We start from the raw sequence: 22576 nt of genomic DNA on the forward strand, positions 1-22576 counted from the left end.
TAGTCCAAGGAACATACGAAGCTTGAGGTCTATTAGGATCCTCAGAGGGCTGAACTTGAAATTCAGAGAAGAAAGGCACCAGAGGTAGAGTTGCAGGCAAAGAAGCTGATAGTGGAAGGCCAGACGGCCTCAGAGGAGGATATGGAGAAGAGCCTGAGGAAAGGAGTTGGGGTGGGGGGTGGGGGGAAAGGACAAGAAAATGCTGGAGGCGAGGAAGCCACGTCCTCTCTCTTTGGAAGTTCAGTATCTTCAGTTAATTCTCAAATTTTATTGCACAATAAGGCAATTTCAGATTCTTGGTAACGTTTGAAGTTTGAAAATAGCATTTTATTTATCTTTGCCAGTTTTTAGCACATGGATTGTCCAATTGTTTTAAAGAAAAGTTTGAGAGTCTCAGAGATTCCCCAAAATGGCCACTGATACTCTTATTTTTTTTTAAAAAAATGAGTCTATTGATTTTTATTTTTTTAGAGAGGAATGGAGAGAGATAGAAACATCGATGGGCTACCTCCTGCACGCCCCCTACTGGCGATGAGCCCGCATCCCGGGCATATTCCCTGACCGGGAATCAAACCTATGACCTCTTGGTGCACGGGTGATGCTTAACCACAGAACCACAACAGCTGGGCGCCACTGATACTCTTAATTACTTTTGTACTCTTGGTTAGACAAGCCCATTTAGTTAAATATGTACATAAAGAGTCACTGAGACTTTCAAACATAATAATTTCAGGCGGAGTGCCTTTAGGAAGGGCGTTCCGAAAATATTTAGGTAACTGTCACCCTATTTTCAGAGGCTTTTCTAAACAGCTCAAGCAACCTGCAGCCAATCTCACTTCAGAACAGCTTGATCACAGAGAGTCCTGGCCCAAGGCTTTTTTTTTTTTTTTTTTTTTTTAAAGCAAATTCTTTAGTGGAGACAGTCTGTTCTGGGAACACACAATCCAAAGGCTGAATAACAAACAGAGCAGCCCCTAGCACTCCGATTTCCCCTTAGGCCCTAGGGAGTCTGGCCAGAGTACCAAACTAGCTCACGAACAAACGAGACCTTGAAGCAAAACAAAAGACTCAAAACAGTTTCAGAATAAAGCTTGAAAAGCTCCAGAACAAGAAGCGGAAGTACAGTTCCGAGAGAAGACTTACCCTTTCTAGCTCCTGAATTGGAAAGGAGACAGTGAACTCAAGACAGCTCTACGGGCGCCAGCACCTGCTTGCCCCTCAGGCCGAAGCAATCGGGGTCTCTTCTCTGGATCCCGAGAGCCCCCAAAATTCGTCGGTAAAAAAAAGTCGACTAGGCATTTCATCATCAAAAAGGATTTATTCAGGAAAAAGGAAGGGCTGCAGCTCAAAACTTACAGACTTGGTGAGCCACGTGCATTTTCGGCCGAAAAAGGATGGAGAAAGTGCTTTATAGAGGGCACGGGAAATTAAGGGGCGGGGCTGGCACGACCATAGAGTTCTGTTGTAACGCTAGAGTTCTTCCGGTAGGCCTCCCCCGATGTAGGGTGTGAGAGCGCCCCCTTCAGGCCTCCCAATTCTGTCTAGTTGAGGTCTCTATCACAAATCTTGACACTGGCAACCTTATTGAATGGAGCCCCTGAGTGAGTCCCTGGGGAGGGCGGCCGAAGAAAAGGATCTGGGGAGAGATGAGCGGCGACCTCCGAGATGTTCGCTGGCGCCAGAGCAGTCGACGTCAGACGTGCTACTCCAACCGGCGCTTCTCTGGGGCGGAAATCGCTCCTGCACTTCCGCCGGGCTGGGCCGTTGTTGGGCGGGGCGCTGACGTCGCCCCGGAAGGGGCGGGCCCGCCAGGAGACTGGCGGCGCCGCGCCGGCCGGGAGGGGGCCGGAGCCCTTACCATGGCGGCGGGGGCAGACGCCGACAGTCGGCGCGCGGCCTTGGAGACGGCGACGGCGGCGCCCGAACGGGGCGGCGGGAGCTGCGTGCTGTGCTGCGGGGATCTGGAGGCCACGGCGCTGGGCCGCTGCGACCACCCGGTGTGCTACCGCTGCTCCACCAAGATGCGGGTGCTGTGCGAACAGCGATACTGTGCCGTGTGCCGCGAGGAGCTGCGCCAGGTGCGTCGCGGCCGCCGGACCGCGCGTTCGGGGCGCCGGGGCGGTCACGGGGGCGCGGCCGGCGGGGCGGCACCGGGCGGCGGGCAGACGGCATCCGGAAGGAGACTTTCCTTCCTGCTGTCCGCCCGCCGGCTTGATGGCGCCTGTTTCCAAAAGAGAGGCCTGGCGGGCCACCCGGGGCAGTGTCCTGGCCGTGCGGCCTGCTGTGGGGCGTCCGCGGCCGGACGCCGAAGGTGGCAGAGTGGGGTTGAAGAGGGAGTGGTCCCTTTGGGGGCAGAGCCTGGGGACCTGCCCGCCGCACCCCGGGAATTCTTGTCGGGCCATAGACACGAGTGTGGTCAGAGTACGAACTCCACCTGCTCGTCTGTTGGAGTTTATTCCTCAGGAGTCTCCATTCTGGTGGAGGAGACAGGGCAGGTGGGCACCTCCAGAGGCAATCTGCTTTGGAAACACAGGGTCAAACGTGGCTTTTCCAGCCTGGCTGTGTTCCTGGCCCAGCCCAGCCCACCCCACCCCACGGTACCGAGACTGGCATTTTCCATCCATTGGGTGGAGTTGGCACTCAGACCTGCCCACCAGAGGGGAAGACAGAACCATTGAAGTCTCCTCAGGGTGCTTGGTGGGTGGAGATAAAAGGGGCATGAAGTTTTCCTTCTTGCCAGTGGGCCGGGGGGCTCATTCAGCTCTCCGGGGAGCGGGGGTGGGGGGGGTGGGGGGGGAGTTTCTGAGTCTGTCCTGACCGGGAAGCCCTGGAAGGGTCAGAGGGCGTCCGGGAGCTTCCCCCTCCCTCCCCGCAATGCCAGCTGCTGGCCGGGAGCACCTCGCTGTGGCGCCCATGGTTTGCTGCACTTTGAGATGTGTTTGCTTCCAGCGTTGTGAAATTTCCCAGGTTTGTTCATGGAAAGCTTGGGCTGGTGACATCTGCCAGGGAATCTGACTTTCTCTTCCTGGAGGTGAGGCAGGAACGACACTGTTGGGGGATAGGTTTCTTCTTTTTCCTTTTTTAAAGTAGTCATTTATGTTAAAGGAGCCACGTGGGTTCTGTAATTCGTGAGTCCTCTGTGGGCACCTACTTTGTCTCCTATCAGAAAAAGACACTTGGGGATGCCGTCAGTCTGTAACGGGGTGGACTGAAATGGACCTGGGCCTGGGAGAGATGTGGGGTGCGGGCACAGTCGGGGAGACTATGGGCTTACTCAGAGGGCAACTCCCAGCTTTGCCAGAGCCTGCCTTGCCAGCCAGTCTTGCCCAGCATGATGAAACTCTTCAGTGGCTAGGTCTCCCAGTACATCTGTAGCTCCCATCCAGGAAAGATGGTGCCGAGGAGACCATGGTCCTGGGCACTGCTGGCCTCGTCAGAAGTGAGCTGATACTTAAGTTTGTCTGCTGTAGCCAACATCTGGTCTCTCACTCCTGTGGGATCCATACCCTCCCCAAGTGCTTTGTGGCAAGGGGGTGTTGACATGAGCAGTCAGCAGGGTCCAGCTGGGGTGTGGTTTGGCATCAGATGGCCCTGGGTGACCCTAGCCTTCGCAGGCCTGCCCCAAACTGTTCAGCAGCAGAAGGGTGTCCCGGGAAGTTTGGGGAGATGATGCTCCTCTCCATCCTGCTTCACTCCCACTGTTTTCTTATAATATTTCAAAAGTTGATTTTTAGAGAAAAAGGAGAGGGGGAGAAAGAGAAACATGGATCGGTTGACTCCTGTACGCACCCTGACCAGGGATTGAACCGGTGACCCCTCAGTGCACCAGATGATGCTCAACCAACTGAGCCACACCGGCCAAGGCACTCCCACTCTTGAACTTGCAACTTTGCCCTAACCCTTCCTGTTCCCTTGTTGAGCTCTACAATGTCCTCTGAATTCCTGTGTCCCATACCAACTTGGGAATCCCACAGCAACCCCCAGCCCGGGAACCTGCCTCAGCTCTGCCCTCCCTTATGGGACTAACTCTTTGAAAAACAGCTGGGAGGAAAGTGTGCCAAGATGCCATGTGAAACAGGCCAGCTCTATTTGCTGGTGAATTCCTGCACCTTGACAGTGCTTCCCTGTGCCGGCCTATGGGAGACCATGGTCCTGGGCACTGCTGGTCTCATCATAGCCCTGCAGCTGCGGGTCAGTCTAGGAGCCAGATCAATCTAGGTTGCTGGCAGGTGCTCAGGGTGGAGGCTGAGTGCATACAGGTTGAAACTGATGTCAAGTCCCCTTGATGGCATCTTTCTCAAGGTAACTTCTTCCAAAGATGATTCTTGCATTGCTCTCCACCTTGCCCTGATCCCCAGTGATGTCAGAGAGACTTGATGGGACTGCTCTGCAAAGTGGGATGTGTCTGAGCTAGGAGGGGCCCTGTAGGCCACCTAATACAGCCCCACCCCCATTTCACAGGCAGGCAGGGGGTGGCTAAAGGCAGGTTGTGCTGACTCAGGTGTCATACTTTCCTGTTTTTGGTGCCTCCTCCTCACCACCTTGGTCCTGGACCTCCTCTAAGATTGTCATCATCTGGGCTCCTCTGGTGCCTGTACTCTCTAGGTGGGACAATCCCCAGGGATTTTCTCCTGTATTTTCTCCCTTGCTCAAGGCCATTGTCACTGCCCACCCCTCACCATCTGGCTCACTGTTGCTAGTGGTCACTACTGGCAGCACCTTTCCTCTCGTGACTCACTCTTACTAAGTGCTCACTGCATACTGGGAGTGGGAGCAGCAAGGCCCCAGTCTCATCCCTGTGGAGTGCTCCAGTGTGAGCTCTGTCACCCCCATCTCCCCCTTCCTCTCAGGGACTAGCCTGGCCATCCTGGGCCACCCAGGGGTGCACTTTCCTCCTTGGTCAATTACTGCTTCGCATGCCCAGGGTCTTCCCAAGATGGCCCATCCTCAAGTGTCCAGACCTGGTCTGGCCTTTGTCCTTGGACCCATGACCCACTTCCATCAGGTGATCACCAGAGTGGGTAGGTCTTGGGCCACATTTGTTGGACCCCTGGTGAATTCCTGCCCATCCCTGGCCAGGCCACCATGCCCTTGTCCTTGTCCACCATTCAATCTTACCACTTGCTCAGCCTCTGCTGGGGACCAGGGGTATTAGCCATACCAGGCTGCACTGCCATACTCTCGTCTGCTGGGTGCAGGCCTTGGGGGTGGGGAAGAGTCCAGTCTCACAGTTTGTCTGGGAGGGGTAATTAGCATTTCCCCACTCCAAACCTGCCACCTTCATTCTCATAAAACCCCAGCCACGGCCACAGTCACTTTCCTTTCCCAAGCCTTTTCCTATGGTTCCATTCCCTTCCTGAGCCAACCTAGTGTCTCCCTTCTGGCCTGGCTCAAATGTGCCCAGCCTGGCCTGTCCCACCAGAGTACTCAGGAGGGACAGGCACCTACCCAAGCAGCCTGGTGATTGGTCTTGAAACCTGCACCTCGCCTCTGTCCATGGCAAGGGTGCCTGCAGCCCAAGGAGACACCACCCACAGTAGATGGCCGCTGAAGAGAGGATGCTGGAGCAGGGAGGTGGTGTCATGGGGCATCCAGCACTTGTTTTTCCTGGAGAAGGAGTCTTTCCTCTGCTAAGTCTGTTGTGCTTGAGTATTTCTTGGCAGCCTCAAGGATTCTCTTGCAGGCTGCTTGCCTGGCCACCTTGCAAGCAGATGCTGGGGCTCCTAAATCTGCAGCCTGTGTTGCCTCAGCCCGGCTACGGCACCTCATTTGGCGGATAGCTCCTCCAGCAGCATCCTGCCTGGCTCTCAGCCCTGGGCCTTCAGACACTGGGTCTGGGCTGGAAAGGTACCCTCAGGAGGACTCAGAAGGCAGGGCTGGGCATGGGCTTGCCATAGGAGAGCAGATCCCTGAGAAAACTCCAGCTCAAGGTCCAGGCCTGAGGATAAGCTGGGGAGAGATGTGGAGGGTAACCCTTTGGTGGTAGAGCCGCAACACCCCCCCCCCCGCCGCCCCCCCCCCCCCGCCCGAGTACATGGGAGCTCTGCTGAGACGAGGCTCCACTCTAGCTCAGTATGTGGCAGAGGGCAGTGCTGGGCCTTGCCACACATGAGGGCCAGGGGAAGAAAGCCTGTGGGGCCCTGCTCAACCCCACACTCCCCAGAATGGGTGTGGCCGGGCCATAACACCTCCTTTGAGCTCTTGTGGGGGCAGAGTAGGGGGAAGACTTGGGTGTCAGCCTCCTCCTCCCACCCCTACTCTCCAGCGTGTCCTCAGAGGTGGAGGCTGAGCTCCCGGGATCCTTACCAAGGAACCAGTTTTAACTACCCTGCTGCTGGGGGACAGAGTGAGCACCTGCTCTCCCTAGCCAGTCCTGTACTTTCCCAGGTTCATGGCCATTCTGGCCCCAGACATCCTCCCTGGCTGAGCCTAAACATAAAGGGATGACTTTGCCATGACCTTTCTTAGTGTGAAGATCCCTCCATCCCCAGTGTGTTGGTGAGGACTCGGAACTGAGGCCAGCAATCAGCTCCAGGCTGGGAGGACAGTGGTGGAGCAGGAAGGGGCATGGAGAGGAGACAGGCTGGCGTCCTGACCCAAGGGAGGGAAGTAGGGGCCAGAGAAAGGGGGGCTGGAGGATAAGGGAGGCCTGACACTGGGACAGGGGTCTGGTCCAGTGCAGGGGTCTGGAAGGGCAGAGCAGGCCCAGCAGGTTTTATCCAAGAGTGAGCATTGGGAGACCCCTGAGGAGCTGCTGAGCTGGTAGGTTTCCGCATCCAGCCCTGTGCCTACCAGCTTGTCCCTTTGGCTCCTACAGACAGCCCGGTTAACAAGTAGGAAACTGGGCAAGAATAGCCTGGGCCATGACTGAGTCCCACGGAGGAGCCCTTCTCTCCTGTGGCATCATGGAAACATCATGCGTGGACACAGGGTGGCCAGGCCCTGACACACAGTCACCTGACCCATGTGGCCTGGCGGCATTTATTTCCTTACCTGCTTTTGGACTCTGTCTCTTCCCATGAAAACTATCCTGTGCTCAACCGCTGTGTGATTAAATCCTGGTTTGCCTGGACAGTTGGTCCCTACCTGGGGGTCCACCCTCTGTCTGTCCAGGTGTAGCTTGGTCATGAATGAGTGGGGAGCCAGTCGCCTCCTGGTGGCGAGGCTGGGCATTTCGTTTCTGTCCCAGCAACCCCAAGTTCATGAACTGCAGGTGAGGAGAGGGGCCTGCCTCTGGCTTCCCAGGGGAGTCTTGAGTGCTCTTTCTTTCTTCTCAGCCTGATTGCATCGTCCAGTGGCTGTCCACTGCCTTGCTCACGAGGCCCTCTCACTTTCGGTTCCAGGTGGTCTTCGGCAAGAAGCTTCCTGCCTTTGCCACTATCCGCATCGACCAGCTACAGCATGAGAAGAAGTATGACATCTACTTTGCTGATGGGAAAGTGTATGCCTTGTACAGGTGAGAAAGGAAACATCAATTTGGGCTCCTGGGGTCTGGCCAGCCTGCATCTGAGGGGCACTTTATGGCAGGCATGGGCACATCTCCGTCACCTCCTGTGCTCCCCAAAACCCTCAGTAGGGTGGGGACACTTGGTGCAGCATGGATGTCAAGGGCCAGGTGGCTGGGTTCCTGTCCTCCGTTTCCTCTCTTGTAACTGGAGACACAACACCCCTCCTTAGATGGGTACAGATGGGGGCAGGAGGTGAAATCAGGAAAGTGCTCCTGGCACAGCACCCAGCGCCTGCTTTCTGGAGCCTTTCAAGGTGCACAAGAGCTCCTGCCAGTCAGGCTCTTGGCCCATGGCAGGAAACCCCACAAAGGGATGTGGTTGTCATGGGGTAGGCCTAGGTTTCCAGGTGAGGGGCAGCCCCTGGCCTGGCTAGAACCTGGGCTTCTGACCCCAGCCCCCTGTATGGGCTTATCTTGTTCCCCTGACACAGGGGTTATTCTCCTGGATCATAGATCTAATCCCATCTTGAGGCCTTGCTTGACATGGGCCCTGGCAGGGAGCAGTTTCTGACCCCATGCCCAGCACCATCTGGCTCAAAGGTCAGAGCCATGGAGGGCACGGGTGGGAGTGCCTGTTCTGGCTCCTGCTCCAGAGCATCTGCAGAGGCATGGAGCGAGGGGCCGTGAGGAGGTGGCAGTGCGTGCTCCAGGTGGCAGCACTGAGAGTCTGTGGGGGGCGGGGGCTCTTGGTGTCTCCTAGGCAGCTGCTGCAGCATGAGTGCCCAAGGTGCCCCGAGCTGCCACCTTTCGGCCTCTTCGGGGACCTGGAGCAGCACATGAGGAAGCAGCATGAACTCTTCTGCTGCAAGCTGTGCCTCAAACACCTCAAGGTGCGCCCCGCCCTCACAGCCCCCATCTGGGGCTCTCAGGGGCACAGGGAGGGCCCCAGGCAGAGGAGGACGGTGGCCAGGCTCTGTGGGGGTGGTATGGCAGGGCTTAGCCAGCAGCTGTGAGAGGCTGGCTGCTGTCTCTGACTCTGGACAGGTGGGACTCTGGAGTCCCCAGCATCCTTCCAGTTCTCTTGCCTCACAGAGCACTTCCTGTGTGAGCTCAGGCTGCACACAGCCCAGGCAGGGAAGGGCTCCCAATGATTATGTAGGCCCACCAGGCTCCTGGTAACTGGGGCAGAGCCGGCACCTCTCCATAGTTGGGCTCTGGGAAGAGCTGGGGGGCCTGGGAGCCTGCACCCTGTACCTAGCCCCATTCCTTGCAGATCTTTACCTATGAGCGCAAGTGGTACTCGCGCAAGGACCTGGCGCGGCACCGCATGCAGGGAGACCCCGATGACACATCACACCGTGGGCACCCGCTCTGTAAGTTCTGCGATGAGCGCTACCTAGACAACGATGAGCTGCTAAAGCACCTGCGTCGAGACCACTACTTCTGCCACTTCTGTGACTCGGATGGAGCCCAAGACTACTACAGGTGGGAGTGGGACAGCATGGGGTGGTCCCTAGGACACCTGGAGCAACCTGGGCAGAGGCCACTGGTTGGGTGGTGGGGCTGACAGGGCTCCTGCTGACACTCTGTCAGCGACTATGCTTATCTGCGTGAGCACTTCCGGGAGAAGCACTTCCTGTGTGAGGAGGGCCGCTGCAGTACCGAGCAGTTCACCCATGCGTTCCGCACCGAGATCGACCTCAAGGCCCACAAGACAGCCTGCCACAGCCGGAGCCGCGCTGAAGCCCGCCAGAACCGCCAGATCGACCTGCAGTTCAGCTACACGCCACGACACTCCCGCCGGAACGAAGGTGAGCAGGGCCTCCCCTCTGCCAAGCAGGGCTCCCAAGGCAGGGTTCGCATTTTCCTGCTCTGGAGGCTTCAGACCCAGTCCTGCTTCAGGCTTTCATGTGTCAGTGGGGACAAGGGATACCGGTTGAGCCTGCTTCTCTGAGCACGCTATGACTACAGGGAGCTTTTTCCTGGAGATTTCCCCTAGTATCTTGGGTCTGCTATTCTGGGGTCCCTGGGACGCTCCCCGGGTTGGAAGATTGTTGAGCACCTGCTGTGTGTGGGTCCTGTCCCGAGGCTGTGCAGCTGGCAGGCCCGGACCCTTCTGCAAGCCCACTTCTTGCTCTGACGTGGTACCCAGGCCATAGAAGCCTGAGGCTGGTGTGGAACCCTTGAGGTGTCTGAGCTTGTCCCTTGAGCTCACATGCTGTGGGGGCAGGAAAGCCTCTGCTATACAAGCCAGAGCACTAGCATCAGCCTGGCCTGGGCCCATGACAAGCTATGTGCTGGCCATAGGGACCGTCAGTGGCGAGGACTATGAGGAGGTGGACAGGTACAACCGCCAGGGCCGAGCAGGCCGGGCCAGTGGCCGTGGAGCCCAGCAGAGCCGCCGAGGAAGCTGGAGGTACAAGAGGTGGGAGGATTTGCATGCTGCTGACATTCTTCTGGCACTACTGCTGCGATGGCAGTGGCCCACAGCTGGGCTGGAACAGGCATGAGAGTCAGAGGACTCTGGTCTTCTGGCCTCTGGTGTCCTGGACATGGTAATAGGATCTGCTCATTGTCTTCAGCGAGCAGATGTTTTCTCTTCTTCCCTCTCGTTCCAGCCAGACACTAGGACCTGCAGGTTGGGTGGGTGTGAGGTGCCTGTGTCACTTGGAGGTTCACTGCAGCTGTGCTGTGAAACACCAGTGCCGCAGGCACATGCTCAGGCTGGGGGACTGCCCTGGATGCCTTGCAGGATCCATCTGGGGACCCCAAATGCTATCCCAGAGCACTGAGCCCAGGTGCTGCCTGTAGCCACAGCCTAAGGCTGAGGGAAAAACTGCTGCTCCACAGCTCCCTCTTGTGGCAAGGGAGGGTGGACCTGCACCCACCTGCTGGCCTTAGGCCTACATCCTGGCACACCTCCTGGTGACCAGGCTTCCTAAGGACAAGGCCCCCCCCAGCCCCTTGCCCTGACATCGCTGTAGTCCAGGGCCTTGCCCCGTCTGAAGGCCTCCCCATCTCAGGGAAGAAGAGGACCGAGAAGTGGCAGCTGCCATTCGGGCCTCGGTGGCCACGCAGCAGCAGCAGGAGACACACAAGAGTGAGGACCGCGACGAAGGCAGCAGGCTCAAGAAGGAGGAGGCAGGGATGTGGGGAGCTGAGGAGCCCCGAGGCCCCCGGCGCCTGCTACGGACTCAGGGTGAAGGCCCAGGTGAGCTGGCCCTGCCTGCAGGCAGCTCTGCCTGTGCCTGGGAGCCACCTGGGAAGCTCCTTGGTCACCCCAGAGGGCCTGCTCCTGCCCCCTCAATATTGGTCAGCCCTGACATAGAGTCCTTTTGTGTCTTGTAGGCCCCAAGGAAGCCTCAACAAATGGTCCCGTAAGCCAAGAGGCCTTCCCAGCCAACACCTCAGCAGCAGGGGCTACACATCTGAGGTACACATGCACGTGAACTGGGCAAAAGTGTGGATCTCATGGAGGGTGTGTACGAGGCAGTCCAGGTCCTGGCAGGCCGCTGACCCCTCTCTCCTCCCTGGGTTCAGCACCCTTCCGCCCTCCACTTCGAAGCTCAAGGATGAAGATTTCCCCAGTCTCTGCACCTCTACTTCTTCCTCCTGCTCCACGGCAACAGCCCCGGGCCCTGTGGGGCTGGCACTGGTGTACCCTGTTCCTACCAGGGGCAGGAGCACCTTCCAGGAGGACGACTTCCCTGCCCTGGTGTCCTCCACCTCCAAACCCAGCACAGCCCCCACCAGCCTCATCTCTGCCTGGAATAGCAGTGGCAGCAAGAAGGTGGTGCAACCCACCCCAGGGGTCCAGGCTGCTGGTGGGGGCAGTCAACCCCCCAGGAAGGCTGGGAAAGGGGGTAAGGGCAACAAAAAGGGTGGGCCGCCCCCCCCAGAGGAGGAGGAAGAGGAGGATAGCCGCACTGGCCTCACCACCCAGGAGCTGCGGAGTGTGCCCACCACGGTTGCCGTCTCCTCCCTGCTAGCACTGGCCTCCACCCAGACCTTCACCAAAGTCGGCAAGAAGAAGAAGGTGGGCTCCGAGAAGCTGGGTGCCACATCACCCCTGTCACTGCCCCCTGAAAAAGATGGGCCCCCTGGGGCTGAGCAAGCCCCCCCTGCCCCTAAGGGCAGAGCTGAGGGGCCAGTCGCTGTCATCGTCAATGGACACACAGAGGGGCCAGCCCCCGCTTGGAGTGTCCCCAAGGAACCCCCGGGGCTCCCACGGCCCCTGGGGCCCCTCCCCTGCCCCACGCCCCAGGAGGACTTTCCAGCGCTTGGCGGTCCCTGCCTGCCTAGGATGCCCCCTCCCCCAGGTAGGTGCACCTGGCTCAGGCCTGCTTCTGAACGTCTGGGAAGGGGTTGGGGTAGTAGAGTCAGACTGGAGCCCCCTGCTGACTGCCCCTGCCCCCCCAAGCCCGAGGTTACATGGTACAGGTAGACACAGGTGGGGAGAGGTCAGCCTGTGCGGTGGTTTCCAGCTGTCTCGGAAGCACAGTGTCACTCGGGATGCAGGTGCTTCATCTGTGATGAGCGTGACATTGGTCCGCCATTTAACCTCTGTGTCCCTTTTCTCCATGTAAAATTGAGCAATCCTGGCACCCTCTGAAGACGGGGGCAAATGAGTTAACTTAGGCCAGCATTTGCTACAAGGCAGCGCACCATGTGTGCTGGCTCTGGGCATCATCAGGCTCTGAGCCTGCTCTTCAGGGGAGGTGTGGTCTGTGGATGGGAGCCTGACCTGGGTGAGCTGGGCAGCCTGTGGGATGCGAGGAACAAGGCCTGGCAGTTCCTGGCCACTGAGGGTCATTCCCTGGGTCTTGGCGTGCTACCCTGCAGGCTTCAGCACTGTGGTGCTCCTGAAGGGCACTCCACCCCCACCTCCACCAGGTCTAGCGCCTCAAGTCAGCAAGCCACCCCCTGGCTTCTCCGGCCTGCCCAGCCCCAACCCATCCTGTGTCCCCAGCACTACCACCACCACAAAAGCGTAAGTGTGGCAGGCTGCCTGACCTGCCCTTAGGAGCCAAAGGAGAGTGCCCTCACTTTCAGCCACCCCAAAGACTGAAGCCTCTATTTCCTGACCTCCAGACCCAGGCTGACACCAGCACCCCGAGCTTACCTTGTCCCCGAGAACTTCCGGGAGAGGAACCTGCAGCTCATCCAGTCCATCAAGGACTTTCTGCAGAGTGATGAAGCTCGCTTCAGCGAATTCAAAAGTCACTCAGGAGAATTTAGACAGGTCAGGCTGGGGGAGGGAGGCAGCGGGGGTGGGAGTACAGCCTGCCACCTGGGGCCTGGGCCTGGGCCTGGGCCAGGGGTGACTGGGTCTGGCTCTCGGTGGCAGGGCGTGATCTCCGCAGCCCAGTATTATAAGAGCTGTCGGGACCTGCTTGGGGAGAACTTTCAGAAGATCTTCAATGAGCTGCTGGTGCTCCTGCCCGACACAGCCAAGCAGCAGGAGCTGCTGTCTGCACACACGGACTTTCGAGGCCAGGAGAGACTGCCTGGCACCAAGGCCAAGAAGAATAAGAAGAATGCATGGCAAGCCAGCACCCAGCAGGCAGACCTGGACTGCTGTGTGTGCCCCACCTGCCAGCAGGTACTTGCAAATGGTGACTTACGCAGCCACCAGGCTCTGCACACTGCCCGGGATGACGACTTCCCCTCCCTGCAAGCTGTTGCCAGGACCCTCACATAGCTCCCGCTATGTGGGCAGGAGTGGCCACAACCATGAGCCTCCTTTGTCCCTGCTCTTCCTCCTGGGCTGACAGGCAGCCAGGTAAGGCCCTGTTGAGGCCACCTGCTCAGGCCCTTTGGTTGGCCAGCCCACCAGGGGTCACAAGGACAGCCCACTTCATATCCGCACAGTTAGGCAGGTTTCCTGCTGGGAACTGGGCAGATACCCCTGCCTCAGTGGTGGGCCAGACTTGGTTTATATCTCATGATTTTGGAAGGTGCCAGGGAGAGAAAGGGCCAGGATGCCGGGACTTGTCCATGTTGTCAGAGGCAGTGGCCACAGTGGCCCAATCTGGGACCTCCTGAGCCTGAGGGCTGCAGCACTTTGGCCCCCAATCCTGAAGCTGTGGGTCCACTGGTGCAGGAGTAAAACATTGAGTGTGTTGTGTAAACAGTTGGCTGTTTCATGATTCAAGAGTGTTCAGGATTAAAAGCAGACACAAAATTGTGCTACTTGAAGTTAAATCTTTCTACAAGAAGCTAAATCTGGGATCTCAAATTGCTTCTGACCTTTTATAAAACAGTTTATCTTTAAATAAATTTATTTTGCAATAATGCACATAGCTGGCATTCTGAGCTTCTCTGCCTTCTGAGGTGACTCAGTAGAGAGGGGAACTCTGGGTCTACATGTGACAGCTCAGGTGGTCAGCCAGTCGAAGAAGGTCTGTGAGGAGAGCTGGGCAGCTGCGCTTTCCTTACAGGAACCAGAAGCCAACCAAGAGGCCGCAGTTCTGGAGGCCGAGCACTGCCCAAACCTTCCAGGAATAGACACAGCCATGACATGCTTGATAACTGCACTTTGCACCCAGTAAACCTGTACTTCCAGAATGTGAGAGGCATACAGACACTGGGTTTACATGCAAAGATGGGTGGGAAAAAAACACAGGGTGAAAGAGCTATTAAAGGTGAACTTCAAGAACAATTTAGAAATGGGGGAGGGGCACAACTGAAATACTGTGAGAAAGTAATCTGTGATATTTTGGATGGGGACCAGACGTACTGAAATCTCCCTTTTCTGTCCCAAACACATATAGAAAGGGAAAAGTTATAAACACATTCCAATAAGGCAAAGGAAATGTCTTTAAGTGAGAAAAAATGGAGATGCCTTTCTAAAAGCAGAAGGGGCACCAACAGTATGAAGGCCCAAGTCAGTGGCCTGCGAGAAGCCAGGCCAGAGCCCCGTGGCTGCGTTCCCACTGCGGCCTGAAGCTGAGGACTTGGATGGTACTGCTTGGCCGCCCAGGGCTGGGACTGGAGCAGTGTTTCTAGGTGAGGGCCATGCACCAGAGGCCACCACTTCCCACCACACACAAGCGTCTCCTAGTGTCCTCGTTGCAGACCTGAGTACAACCAACCCCACAGAAGAGCAATGTGGAAACTGGATATCATGTTAACAATATTGAAAATACCTATTCTTTTTTAAAAATATTTTTTTATTAATTTCAGAGAGGAAGAGAGATGAGAGATAGATAGAAACATCAACGATGAGAGATAATCATTGACTGGCTGCCTCCTGCATGCCCCCTACTGGGGATGGAGCCTGCAATCTGGGCATGTGCCCTTGACTGGAATTGAACCCAGAACCCTTCAGTCTGCAGGCCAATGCTCTATCCACTGAGCCAAACCAGCTAGGGCAAAAATACCTATTCTTAAGCAAAACATATAAGAATACTAAGTGACACTTTAATTCTGGCTATGTGAAAAGCACTGCTTTGGGCTCTTTACAAGTATTAACATGTATTTACACATGTTGTCACCCCACCCTATATGATAGGAACTATTATCCTTTCACAGAGGAGAACCCCAGGCACAGACAAATTAAGAGACTCGCCTAAGAAGACCAAGCTTGAATGTGGCAAAGCCAGCATTCCAGCTCCAGATGGATCTTAACTGCTTCACTTAACCAGGAGGTTACTAATTAAAAATCTTAGTCCCCCCGCCCTTGACAGTCCCCTGGCCTCCCCTACCCCCCAGTGTAAAAAAATTTACTAAAATAACACATAACCTACAAAGGAATGCAAATTGTACTATTATCACTGCTCTCAGCAGCATAAGATCCAAAAAAATACTAGAGAAATACTTTTAAAGTTCTAAGGAAAATGACATTTTTATACCCAGTAAAACTATCTTTCAAGAACTTCAGCCCTAGCTCGTTTGGCTCAGTGGATAGTGCATCGGCCTGTGGACTGAAGGGTCCTGGGTTTGATTCCGGTCAAGGGCACATGCCTGGGTTGCGGGTTCAATCCCCAGTAAGGGGGTGTGCAGAAGGCAATCGGTCAATGATTCTCTCTCATCATTGATGTTCTATCTCTCCCTCTCCCTCTCTGAAATCAATAAAAAAATATATTTAAAAAAAAGAACTTGGGGCCTGGCCAGTGTGACCCAATGGTCGAGCATTGACCCATGCACCAAGAGGTCCCCAGTTTGATTCCAGGTCAGGACACATGCCTGGGTTTTGGGCTTGGTCCTCAGTAGGGGGTGTGCAGGAGGCAGCCAATAGATGTTTTTCTCATCCATGTTTCTATCTCTATCACTCTCTCTAAAAACAACCCTATATAATAAAAGGGTAATATGCACATAGACCAAACAGCGAAATGACTGGTCACTATGATGCACACTGACCACCAGGGGGCCGATGCTCAACACAGGAGCTGCCTCCAGCCTGCAGACCCCAATTGCCTAATCAGGGCCTGCCAACCAACCATTGGTTCCTTCCCCCAACCCCGCCCAGCAGGCTCTGATTGCCCGATGGTGAATGGGGAGCCAGGGGTGGGTGGTAGTGGCGGGCGGGGCCGGCTGCCAGCAGCCAGGAAAGATGGCCCTGATCTCAGGTCATGCCTAGGGACCATACCCATGCACGAATTTCATGTGCCAGGCCTCTAGTAAAAACATAAAACATAGGAATAATATAAAGACTCAAAGTTGACATCCATCCACTGATGAAAGATATTCTAAAGATATACTCCCACAAGAAATATTTAGTACTCCTGCTAGTATCATCATCCTATATAATAAAAGCCTAATATGCTAACTGTCCGACTGTTAGACCAGTTGCTATGATGCTCACTGACCACCAGGGGGCAGATGCTCAACACAGGAGCTGCCCCCTGGTGGTCAGTGCGCTCCCACAGGGGGAGAACCGCTCTGCCAGAAGCCAGGTTCATGGCTGGCAAGCACAGCAGCAGTGGTGGAAGACTCTCCAGCCTCCATGCTAAAGATGTCCCACAGTGGAAGCAGGCCTAAACCATCAGTCAGACATCCCCCGAGTGCTCCCGGACTGTGAGAGGGTGCAGGCCGGGCTAAGGGACCCCCCCCTCCCGAGGGCACAAATTTTGTGCACTGGGCCTCTAGTAAAAGAAATAAGAGAGATGGGGATCCCCCCCGGCATTTCAGAGAGCCTGCTCTGAAATCCAGTTCTAGACCAGTGTGATGTGTGGTGAACGGCTGATGGACCTGGAACCCCCAGAATATGCAGGTCAGCCTGGCCTCCACCACCCTGCTCCTTCCTAGATTCTGGGCCCTGGTGCCCTTCAGAGCCCAGCCTTTGCTACCAGGAGGGGCAGGGATAGGATTAAGTCCAAGAGTGTCTATGGCACAGTAAACTCATTTATTTTTTATTGTAAAGAAGTTGCAGTTGGAACATGGGACACTGAAAATACACAATCACGGATTGTTCTTTCAGAGGAGGGAGGGAGAGATCCATATATACAAAAAATTGTAAACATGTTCACTTAAATATCCACACATAATTGATCTATGCTACAATGTACAGGGTTGTCATTCAACTGCAACTCCAGAGGCATCTGTCTGTAAGAATGAAATGTGGCAACCACATCTGGTTTAATCTGAAAAGCCAGCTTCGAGCAATGCATGAGTAGTCAGCTATGCAGAGGGTCCTCAACCTTAAACTGGGCCTTAAAATGGGGTGCAGGGTAGGGAGTTGAAGGACTGGTTCAGGAAGCCAAGGTAAAGGGGTTTGCATGGGATGGCTGTCTCCAGGGCACCATGGAGCCTCTGTCCTCGAAAGAGGCTTGTCTTGCCAGGCACGCAGGTGTCCCTAGCTGCCCTTACTGAAGGGCTGGGAGAGGGTTGGTGCCCGGCCTATAGCCATCTTGTGCCTTCCCTGGCCAGAATCACCCACACCCAGGAAGAGGCCTGGGCCAACGCATGGAGGAGCTGGGTTGAGCAGCAGGAACCACAGAAAGGGGCTGCCTGTGGGAAACTATCAGTTGAAACTTGAAAACTTGACCACAATCACAACATGGAGAGGGCCAGGTTACTCTAGCGAGCAGGTGACAGGAAATGGAAGGAGGCTCCAGACAGAGCACACGGCCCCACAGGGTGAACCAACAGGACAGGAACAAGGACTGTCACTACCCACGGGACATGGGGCGGGGAGCAGTGGCCATGCTCCCTGGGTCATGGCATGGGGGTGGGGGCAGTATTCCTGCCCCCAGTCTGGGGCAGACTCTGCGCCTGGCAATGGAGGGCAGCTGGATCCCTGATGCCAGAGTGGACAGGTGAGCCCCGGGCTGGCTGCCTCATGAGGGGAAGGGCCCCCTGCCCAGGCTGATCCACTGGAGGCTGGAGATGAAAGGTACTGGAGGAACTCGGGGGTACAGCCCAGGCACCCTGGGGGCTACCCTCTCTTGGCCCCAGACGGCCCACAGTGGCCACCCCTCCAGCCCTGGAGTTGGGCCAGGAGGACCTGAGGGAGGTCCCAGGAGGCCTCGGGCCTGGCATCGGTGGGGCAGCCTTCCAGCCCTGGTCTGGGCTTGCCAGCCACTAGTAGGCAGGCACCTGGTACCCTTTGGGGCTGGTGTCCAGGGTCTCGGTGAAGGGCGGGCTCTGGTAGGTCTCGGTGCCCTCCACACCGCTGCCCACTGGGTAGCCAGGGTAGTCCTGGCCCGCCCCGGTGCCCAGCTGTTCGGTGGCAAAGATCGACATGTCGGTGCCCAGGCGGAACCGGTGCAGGGCCTTCAGGGTGAGCGCCACCTGAAGAGGAGCCCGAAGTCAGCTAGAGCGGACACCGGCCTGGCCCCGGCCCTCACCGCCCGCAGGCCGCACTCACCCAACTGAGGATGGAGAAGAAGCTGAAGGCGATGGCGGCCCGCGCTGCGTCTCCCGCCTGCGTGGTGGCCGGCCCGGGCGCCGTGCGCTGCCACTGGTTGGTGAGGAAGCAGAAGCCCACGAACCACAAGAAGGACCAGACCCCTGCGGTGCGGGGCGGGCGGGTTAGGGGAGCGCCCCGGGGGACTCCATCGAACCACTCTGGGAGCGGGCGGGCGTCAGGGCGCACGGAAGCCCCCCTGAACCGCTCCTTTCCCATCCGCCCCCGCACCGCCCCGCCCCGCCCCGCCCCGCCCCGCCCCCGAAGCCCGCGCGAGCCGCCCCCGGCGCGGCCCCGCCCACCTGAGAAGCCCAGGTCCAGCAGCACCGCGCGGCGCCGGTCGCGGACGCTGCTGATCTGCTGGAAGCGCAGGTCGAGCAGCAGGAAGGCGGCGCAGGCGAGGAAGGCGCCGAGGCCGAGCGTGACGCCGAAGCGACAGGCGCCTGCGTTCCCGTTGAAGACGCAGCGCAGCTCCGGGCCGTCGTCGGAGTTCACGTAGCCCTCGTTGACGATGGGCCCGAAGACGGCGATGGCGAACACCTGCGGGCGCGGGGGGTGCTCAGGCCCGGGGGCGGCCCACCCGCGCGGCCACGCCCTGGGTCTGTCCCTGCGCTCCCTGGCGGCACCCGGTGCGTCTCTGGGCGAGGGTCTGCAGCACCCTTCCCTTCAGACCTCCCTCGGGCATTGAGTCATCGTGGACCACGTGGACCGTGTAGAGAGCATCCCTATGCCCAGACACGGTGCCTAAAACGGCTGCTTCCTGTGTGTTCGCTCATAGAATCCTCCCAGAAAACCACGAAGGTGCCCTTCGTTGTTCTCACTCCCTTTACGGACGAGGAAATTGGGGCTCCAACAGGTGAAGTGATTTGTCTGAGGTCGCATTGCTGGTAAGAGCAGGGGCTGACATTCCTTCCAGCTGGGTCTTGTGCACCGCGTGGGGGCCACGCCAGAGGTGGGAGCAGGAGCCTCCGGAGTGGGAGTCCAGGCTCCAGCCGGTGGTGCTGGGGGAGGCAGGTGTGGGGCCAGGAGAGAGGGGCCAGGGTGCAGGGTGCAGGGGGCACAGCAGAGGGACACTCCAAAGAACGGAACTGCCCGCCCTCGGCATGGAGAAGCCGTGTGGCCCTGTCCGTTAGCATATCATACGTGATGGACAGGCCCAGCTAGTGGGGTGTTGGGGACGGAGAAAGAATGTCCACCCAGCATTCTACACTTGGTGGGCACTCAAGTGATGATGACCCCAACTGACTATAAGTGTTTGGGCGCAAAAGGCGTGAGGACTGACCTCTGGGGTTCAGTTCAACGTCAGCGCTCTGTCCCCACGAGGGCTGGAAGGCAGGTAGGAGGTGGAACACAGTCATTTCATTTTATTTTATTTTTAAATTCTAGACCATGATCCTTTTAAGCCAGATGCTGCTCTTTTAGCTCTGGGCAAGCCTGTTTCTAAAAAAAGATCTCCAGTTTCAACTTCATTTCTCTCCTTTCCCACCCTAGTTCCTGGAGATAGAGTCAAGAGGGAAACGGAGGTGCAGGATTTGGACTCACCCCCCAGAGTGGTACACAAGTGGAACCAGAGCTGGGACCTGAAGGTAGGGTTCCTGTAGCCTGGTCTGGCGGGAGTCACTCCCCCTGCCCTACACTGGGCACCGCCCTGCTCAAGACCATCGAGTAGGTGTAGCTACCAGCCGTTACTGGCTGGACAAAACCCAGAACTCGGCACCTCACCTCCCATCTCTCCTATCTGGAGAAGTATTAAGGAGGAGCAGGCCACCAAGCCTAGGGACGCCCCAATAAGCTAGACTGCCCCTAAAATCTGCCCCTCCCACACCACCACCAGTCAACCATCCCAAAGTAGAGCCCCATCTGGCTGCCCCACCCAGAGGATCCCTGATCAACCCCTCCCCACCCCCTCACAGTTGCAACTGGGGGGCCTGGGAAGGGCCGGCTCCCTTTAAGAAGCCTGGAGGGTGTGTGTGCAGGAGAAGGGGGGGAAGGGGGCTGTGCCAGATTCAGCTCCCGGAGCCCCTCCGTGAATCCCGTCCCCACCCCTGTGCCTGCTTCTAGGTCATGAGAACAGGAAAAACGGAGCGAGGGCTTAAGAAGGGGACCGTTCGACCTAAGGAGGAATTGGGGGTGGGGGACGGCGGGAAGTGACCTCTCAAGGTCCCAGGCTGTCGCCGGCAGCCCCTCCCCCGCTCCAGGTGGGCGCGCCCAGCACGGTGATGTCACCCCAACCTGCGGCCCGCGAGGGAGGGGACGGCGAGGAAGAGGGTGAGGGCGAGGGGCGGGGTGGGATCAGGTACCGGGACAGTGGCCACTCACCCAGGACACGACCCGCAGCAGGGTCTGGGGCCGCTTCGCGAAGCTCACGGGGTCTACGGCGGCCCCCGCAAGGCCCGCGCCAAACGAAGCTCCTTCCATGGCTGGCCCCAGCGGGCCGCGCACCCCTGGCGCCCTCTGTCAGTCTGTCCGGCGGCCGGCCCTGCCCAAGATAGCCCGGGGCTGCTGCGGACGCTGCTGGAGCTGCCGCTGCCTCCGCTGCCTCCCGGGAGCGCGCACTGGCCGCGGCGGGGACGCGCGGGGCGGGGCGAGCCCGCACCCCCTCACTGGTCCACGCACCAGGCTGGAGCCCTCTGGTCCCTCCCGTCCGCTCCCCTTCCACCCCCAGCCCTCAGCTGCATGACCCGGGTCCAAGATGGACTCGCCAGATCACGATCAGGGGGCAGGGCTAAGGAGCTGGGCCCTCACCGCCCCTCACAAGGAGTCAGCAGTGCAGGCGGGCACCGGGCTCCGCCTTTGCTGTATCCGGGCAGATGGACAGAGGGCACCTGACCCCGTGCCTCTCCTCTGAGCAGGGCCCTTTCATGAATGTGTAACTGAGGCCAGATGGCCCTAGAGCAGCGGTTCTCAAACCTGTGGGTCGCGACCCCTTTGGCGGTCGAACGACCCTTTCACAGGGGTCGCCTAAGACCATCCTGCATATCAGATATTTACATGACGATTCATAACAGTGGCAACATTACAGTTATGAAGTAGCAACGAAAATAATTTTATGGTTGGGTCACAACATGAGGAACAGTATTTAAAGGGCCAGAAGGTTGAGAACCACTGCGTCTAGTCCAGGGGTGGGCAAACTTTTTGACTCGAGGGCCACAATGGGTTCTTAAACTGGACCCGAGGCCGGAACAAAAGCATGGATGGAGTGTTTGTGTGAACTAATATAAATTCAAAGTAAACATCATTACATAAAAGGGTACGGTCTTTTTTTTTTTTAGTTTTATTCATTTCAAACGGGCCGGATCCGGCCCGCGGGCAGTAGTTTGCCCACTGCTGCTCTAGTGTCTCCCCCTCAGGAAATAGGACCAGGGCTCCCTGGCCTTGGACCCCTGCAAACCAAAGATCGGTCACTGGGGCCTTTCCCCCCATGAGTTGCCCCCCTCCCCCCACACACACTTCACCCTAGCTTCTCCTTCAGAGGGTCCTAGCCACCTGACATGGAGAGAGGATGGTCTCTGCTTCCAGGGGCACTTGTCCAGGTGGGCAAAGCCCACAGGCCAGTATAAGTGGGAGTTGGGGCCCTGACAGGTTTGGCTCAGTGGATAGAGCGTCAGCCTGCGGACTGCAGGGTCCTAGGTTCAGGTTCGATTCTGGTCAAGGGAATGTACCTTGGTTGTGGGCACATCCCCAGTAGGGGGTGTGCAGGAGGCAGCTGATCGATGTTTCTATCCCTCTCCCTTCCTCTCTGTAAAAAATCAATAAAATGTATTTTTAAAAAAAAACCCCACACCCTGACTGGTTTGGCTCAGTGGATAGGGCGTCGGCCTGTGGACTGAAAGGTCCCGGGTTCGATTCCAATCAAGGGCATGCACACTGGTTGTGGGCACATCCCCAGAGGGCATGTGCAGGAGGCAGCTGAATTGATGCTTCTCTCTCATCGATGTTTCTAACTCTCTATCCCTTTCCCTCTCCCTTCCTCTCTGTAAAAAATCAATAAAACATATTTAAAAACATAGAAAACCCCACCAATTGTTTACTTAAAAAAATAAGTGGGAGCTGGGGCATCTCTTCCTTCCCTGTGGGTGGCCAGGTGTCATTCCAAGGTGGTTCTGAGCCTTCCACACACCTGGGTTTCCTGGATTGACTTGTGACTGACATATTTAGTTTGGGGCCAAGGAGCAGGGAGAAACATCAGAGATGGGAGTTTGGCTGAAGGGGGACTTCCCAGCCCCGTACTACCGCTGGGTCTTTTCCATAGATCCCCGGGCCCCCAGTTGGTGTCCCTT

General features: G+C 57.2%; 2 protein-coding genes across 3 annotated transcripts; one reads left to right on the forward strand and one right to left on the reverse strand.

Annotated features, from left to right (window-relative positions):
- Positions 1-905: 905 nt before the first annotated feature.
- ZNF598 (zinc finger protein 598, E3 ubiquitin ligase) lies at positions 906-13743 on the forward strand. Of its 2 annotated transcripts, none has more exons than XM_081088938.1 (12): positions 906-2078; positions 7344-7456; positions 8208-8337; positions 8721-8932; positions 9041-9258; positions 9755-9872; positions 10471-10658; positions 10796-10880; positions 10988-11766; positions 12290-12437; positions 12539-12689; positions 12795-13743. In XM_081088938.1, exons 1-12 carry the CDS (start codon positions 1647-1649, stop codon positions 13146-13148), a joined length of 2928 nt encoding a protein of 975 aa, XP_080945064.1. In that variant the 5' UTR covers positions 906-1646; the 3' UTR covers positions 13149-13743. The 2 variants fall into 2 exon arrangements, with proteins under 2 accessions (XP_080945064.1, XP_080945065.1); XM_081088939.1 differs by having other exon boundaries at positions 9755-9863.
- A 3036-nt stretch (positions 13744-16779) lies between these two features.
- On the reverse strand, positions 16780-21097 carry SYNGR3 (synaptogyrin 3). Its single transcript, XM_081090406.1, has 4 exons — positions 20616-21097; positions 18599-18836; positions 18258-18400; positions 16780-18181 (listed from the first exon to the last, which is right to left on the reverse strand). The coding sequence occupies exons 1-4, from the start codon at positions 20712-20714 to the stop codon at positions 17972-17974; spliced, it is 690 nt and encodes a 229-aa protein (XP_080946532.1). The 5' UTR covers positions 20715-21097; the 3' UTR covers positions 16780-17971.
- Between the last annotated feature and the right edge of the window lie 1479 nt (positions 21098-22576).

This window comes from Myotis nattereri, assembly GCF_964212035.1.
Source record: "Myotis nattereri genome assembly, chromosome: 4".
Lineage (NCBI taxonomy): Eukaryota > Metazoa > Chordata > Mammalia > Chiroptera > Vespertilionidae > Myotis > Myotis nattereri.